At 31.7% G+C, this 5,019-nt stretch overlaps 1 protein-coding gene across 1 annotated transcript; it reads right to left on the reverse strand.

Moving 5' to 3' along the window:
* Window positions 1–2,206: 2,206 nt before the first annotated feature.
* Window positions 2,207–3,106, reverse strand: LOTGIDRAFT_145636 (hypothetical protein; the record flags this gene model as incomplete). Its single annotated transcript, XM_009058950.1, has 1 exon — window positions 2,207–3,106. The coding sequence occupies one exon, from the start codon at window positions 3,104–3,106 to the stop codon at window positions 2,207–2,209; it is 900 nt and encodes a 299-aa protein (XP_009057198.1).
* Between the last annotated feature and the right edge of the window lie 1,913 nt (window positions 3,107–5,019).

A 5,019-nucleotide genomic window follows, 5' to 3' on the forward strand; every position in this document is an offset into this window, starting at 1 on the left:
TTACGTTAAGATAACCTAGGGTCTTAACTTCTAACACTGTTTCTAGGATAACCTAGGGTCTTAACTTCTAACACTGTTTCTAGAATATCCTAGGGTTTTAACTTCTTACACTGTTTCTAGGATATCCTAGAGTCTTAACTTCTAACACTGTTTCTAGGATATCCTAGGGTTTTAACTTCTTACACTGTTTCTAGGATATCCTAGAGTCTTAACTTCTAACACTGTTTCTAGGATATCCTAGGGTTTCAACTTCTAACACTGTTTCTAGGATATCCTAGTGTTTTGAGATTGATTTGAGACTACATGGCTAGGATATGTTTAAAGTTAATATTTAGTAAATAAAATAATTTATTGATAAATAAAATATAAGACAAGAGATGGTATATAAAAATATAAAAACATTATGCATGTTTATTTACAATGAGTAATATAATATATAGATTTTAATAAAAAACATGCTAGATAAATACGATCAGATCTTCACTTCTCAAAACTCAAAACAGGAAACTCATTGAGAAACATGACACAGGATTTAATATCTCAGTCTACATCTACATCCTTTGTAGAGCTTTTTATATGCCTGTCTGTCTGTGCACAACTGTTGTCGACAGATAGAGAGCTAGTTTCGTTTCGGATTTTGACAAAATTTAAACAGTTTAAAAAATTTTCGCGCTCTTGCCGAATATCCAGCTTTGCTCAAAGCTTTCCAACGATCTATTACGACCCTGGCGCTTTAGTCGAGCTTTGTTACGCTTTGGTACCGCCATCAAAGCGCCGTTGGTGTGAACTGAGCATTATCACTTAAAGAAGAACCCTATATAAATTCAGAGTTATTACCAGTGTTCTTGAAAACGAGTTCAATTTTTATTTGAAAATGTGTTTTGGACATGATAGAGAGCTGATTTCTAGATGGAATTTAGTGTCAATGTTTGTCACCAAGTAAGGATTAAACAAATACCTAGATGTTAAATGTTTCATTTGATTAAATTCATCAATTAATTGAAATGCTTCTCATAATTTTGTTTTCTTTATTATTTTATTCTAACAGCAGTTAAACCGTGTTTTTCAGTTCAGTTAAACCGTGTTTTTCAGTTCAGTTAAACCGTGTTTTTCAGTTCAGTTAAACCGTGTTTTTCAGTTCAGTTAAACCGTGTTTTTCAGTTCAGTTAAACCGTGTTTTTCAGTTCAGTTAAACCGTGTTTCTCAGTACAGTTAAACCGTGTTTCTCAGTTCAGTTAAACCGTGTTTTTCAGTTCAGTTAAACCGTGTTTCTCAGTTCAGTTAAACCGTGTTTCTCAGTTCAGTTAAACCATGTTTCTCAGTTCAGTTAAACCGTGTTTTTCAGTTCAGTTAAACCGTGTTTCTCAGTACAGTTAAACCGTGTTTCTCAGTTCAGTTAAACCGTGTTTTTCAGTACAGTTAAACCGTGTTTCTCAGTTCAGTTAAACCGTGTTTCTCAGTACAGTTAAACCGTGTTTTTCAGTTCAGTTAAACCGTGTTTTTCAGTTCAGTTAAACCGTGTTTCTCAGTTCAGTTAAACCGTGTTTCTCAGTACAGTTAAACCGTGTTTCTCAGTTCAGTTAAACCGTGTTTTTCAGTTCAGTTAAACCCGTGTTTCTCAGTTCAGTTAAACCGTGTTTCTCAGTTCAGTTAAACCGTGTTTCTCAGTTCACTTAAACCGTGTTTCAGTGTTTACAGTTCAGTTTGCAAGGTTTCACAGTTCAGTTTGCAAGGTTTTACAGTTCAGTTAGCAAGGTTTTACAGTTCAGTTCGCAAGGTTTTACAGTTCAGTCTGTAGTTCCGATCTTGATGTACCAACGTGAGAAAGAGGATATAATCCTGTCGTTCCGTCTGCTAACATACCGACACACCAACCTAGTCTCGAACTTTCCTACAAAATAAAACAACAGTAACTAAGTTAGATAATTCTTTTAGTTAGGAATTAACTGAAATGAAATTTGTTATGTCATGAGAATTCTATTATAGTTCCTCTATTAGATTAGGTAGCTTTCAGGCTTAATTCTTTGCTTGTGTTGGTAGACAGCTTTTCAGTTGGGAGTTGGCATACGAAAAATCATGGCATGGCTCTGCTCCAATGAAATGTGCTAGATATATTGTCATTATTTTGAAGGCTACAGCTTTAAGGCAACAACCAAGATTTAAACACTTTGTTTTTTTCAAACAAATCTACCTAGTGCTACTGGTGTTACATATCTACTGAGCTACTGACTTGATTGTATATATCTACTGAGCTACCGACTTGATTGTATATATCTACTGAGCTACCGACTTGATTGTATATATCTACTGGGCTACTGACTTGATTGTATATATCTACTGAGCTACTGACTTGATTGTACATATCTACTGGGCTACTGACTTGATTGTATATATCTACTGAGCTACTGACTTGATTGTATATATCTACTGAGCTACTGACTTGATTGTATATATCTACTGAGCTACCGACTTGATTGTATATATCTACTGGGCTACTGACTTGATTGTATATATCTACTGAGCTACTGACTTGATTGTATATATCTACTGAGCTACCGACTTGATTGTATATATCTACTGAGCTACTGACTTGATTGTATATATCTACTGAGCTACTGACTTGATTGTATATATCTACTGAGCTACCGACTTGATTGTATATATCTACTGAGCTACTGACTTGATTGTATATATCTACTGAGCTACTGACTTGATTGTATATATCTACTGAGCTACTGACTTGATTGTATATATCTACTGAGCTACTGACTTGATTGTATATATCTACTGAGCTACTGACTTGATTGTATATATCTACTGAGCTACTGACTTGATTGTATATATCTACTGAGCTACTGAATTGATTGTATATATCTACTGAGCTACTGACTTGATTGTATATATCTACTGAGCTACTGACTTGATTGTATATATCTACTGAGCTACTGACTTGATTGTATATATCTACTGGGCTACTGACTTGATTGTATATATCTACTGAGCTACTGAATTGATTGTATATATCTACTGAGCTACTGACTTGATTGTATATATCTACTGAGCTACTGACTTGATTGTATATATCTACTGGTCCATCTTTCCACATTTAAACTGTGAGGTGGGGGCCAGAAAATATCTTCTATTATTTTCAATTATAGTATAAACACCCTCCAACATGCGATAAAACTTCCTAGTCATATACCTCATCAATATCCATAATAAAACTCCCTTCATCAAAACTGAGTTCCCCTTCATCTAGAGCTCGGAAACTTCGTAAAGCTATACGCAGGTTGGTTCGTTTAGTAGTAGTACTGTTAACAAAGTATATAAATATTGTTTATAAGATAAATATATGAAACTAGGTAAAGAATCACAAGATATATAGATATACTATTTCTAATATTTATTAACTCAACGTTTCACATGCTCCTATAGACAGTGTTAGATAATTTAACAATATAATAAGCCTAACACTGTCTTCATGTAAAATGTTGAGTTAGAGAGATAGTTGCACCAATCTTTTTGACCAATTATACTTTTAGTCTCAGAAACAGGAATTTTTTTAGCTACGCCAATCAGTAAGTGTTCACAGCTCACCGTCGAAATTTGAGTCTTCAAATCCATTTAACAAATATGAAAAATAGTATATCTATATATTTTGTGATTCTTTATCTATAAATTAGGCATCTATGATATAGTGGTCAATATTTTTTGTTAAGAATTTATATATTTATATATAATAGAGAGCCATAGACCAATCTAATACAAAAACTATCACCATATAGATTGTTCTGATGAACAGTAGTATATACATTAAAGATGGGTTCCCTTTTTTTCACTTATGAAAATGAAAATGCTAATATTTATATGAATAGAAAGTAGAGGTGTTCTAATGACTTGGAAATATACCAGTTTGTCTCACATATCCATAATTAATTCATAATTAGCTAAATTAGAAGAGAATTACCAACAGAATTCCACAGGGTGATCGATCAAGAAAAGATAAATATGCTTTTTTTGTTTATCCAGACTGTACATACATGGACATATATGATTGGTTAAAACTCTTAATTATATGCAATAAGGACATAATGATATGATTAAGAATACATGATAATTCATTAGAAACACCAATTAATCAAATAGTTTGACACTAACAAATAAGGAAACCCATCTATAAGTAATTAACTAAATAACTCAAAAACTTTTTCTACAAGTTTCAGTTAGTATCTTCAGGGAGAAATTATATAGTAACAATAACATTAACATCATCATTTTATAATTAAGTTATGTTAATATTATTCAGAATTCTAGAGATGGAAATTTGTTGCAGATTCATTTCTTATAAGAAGAGTGAAACGCTTGGCTTCCTACGCTTCCCAGAAGTTCTAGAAATGAATTGACACTTACATCTCTGATTATTGTAATAATGTTATGTCTTATTGAAGATATTACTGAAACCTGTAGAATATGAAGTGTGTGTGTTATTTACTGTAATAGTTCAATATATTTAATACTTACCCATTACTAATAGAATAATTGTAGTGAATATTTGAGAAGGAAAAATAATAATGATAATGATAATGATAATAATAATGATAATAATAATGATAATCATAATCATAATAATAATGATAATAATAATAATAATGATAATAATGATAATAATAATAATAATAATGATAATGATAATGATAATGATAATAATAATAATAATAATAATCATAATAATAATAATCATAATAATAATAATAATAATTGTAATATTTCTATATAAAAGTTGATATATTTGATATACTTACAGATCTGAGGGGTCCTCAGTGTTGGTGATATTACTGAGGGGGTCAGACACCAGGGTTCTTGATACTAGAGGTTTAGGGGATATAGGTTTTGGTGGAATTTTGGGTTTGTTGAGTTTTCTTACGTGATTGCTGTTTTCTGACGAATTTGAGATATTGTCTTTTTCTATTCCATTGGTTTCAGGAATTTTGAGTTTTGACTCATTTTGAACATTTTCGG

The sequence above is a fragment of the Lottia gigantea genome, assembly GCF_000327385.1.
Source record: "Lottia gigantea unplaced genomic scaffold LOTGIsca_362, whole genome shotgun sequence".
NCBI lineage: Eukaryota > Metazoa > Mollusca > Gastropoda > Lottiidae > Lottia > Lottia gigantea.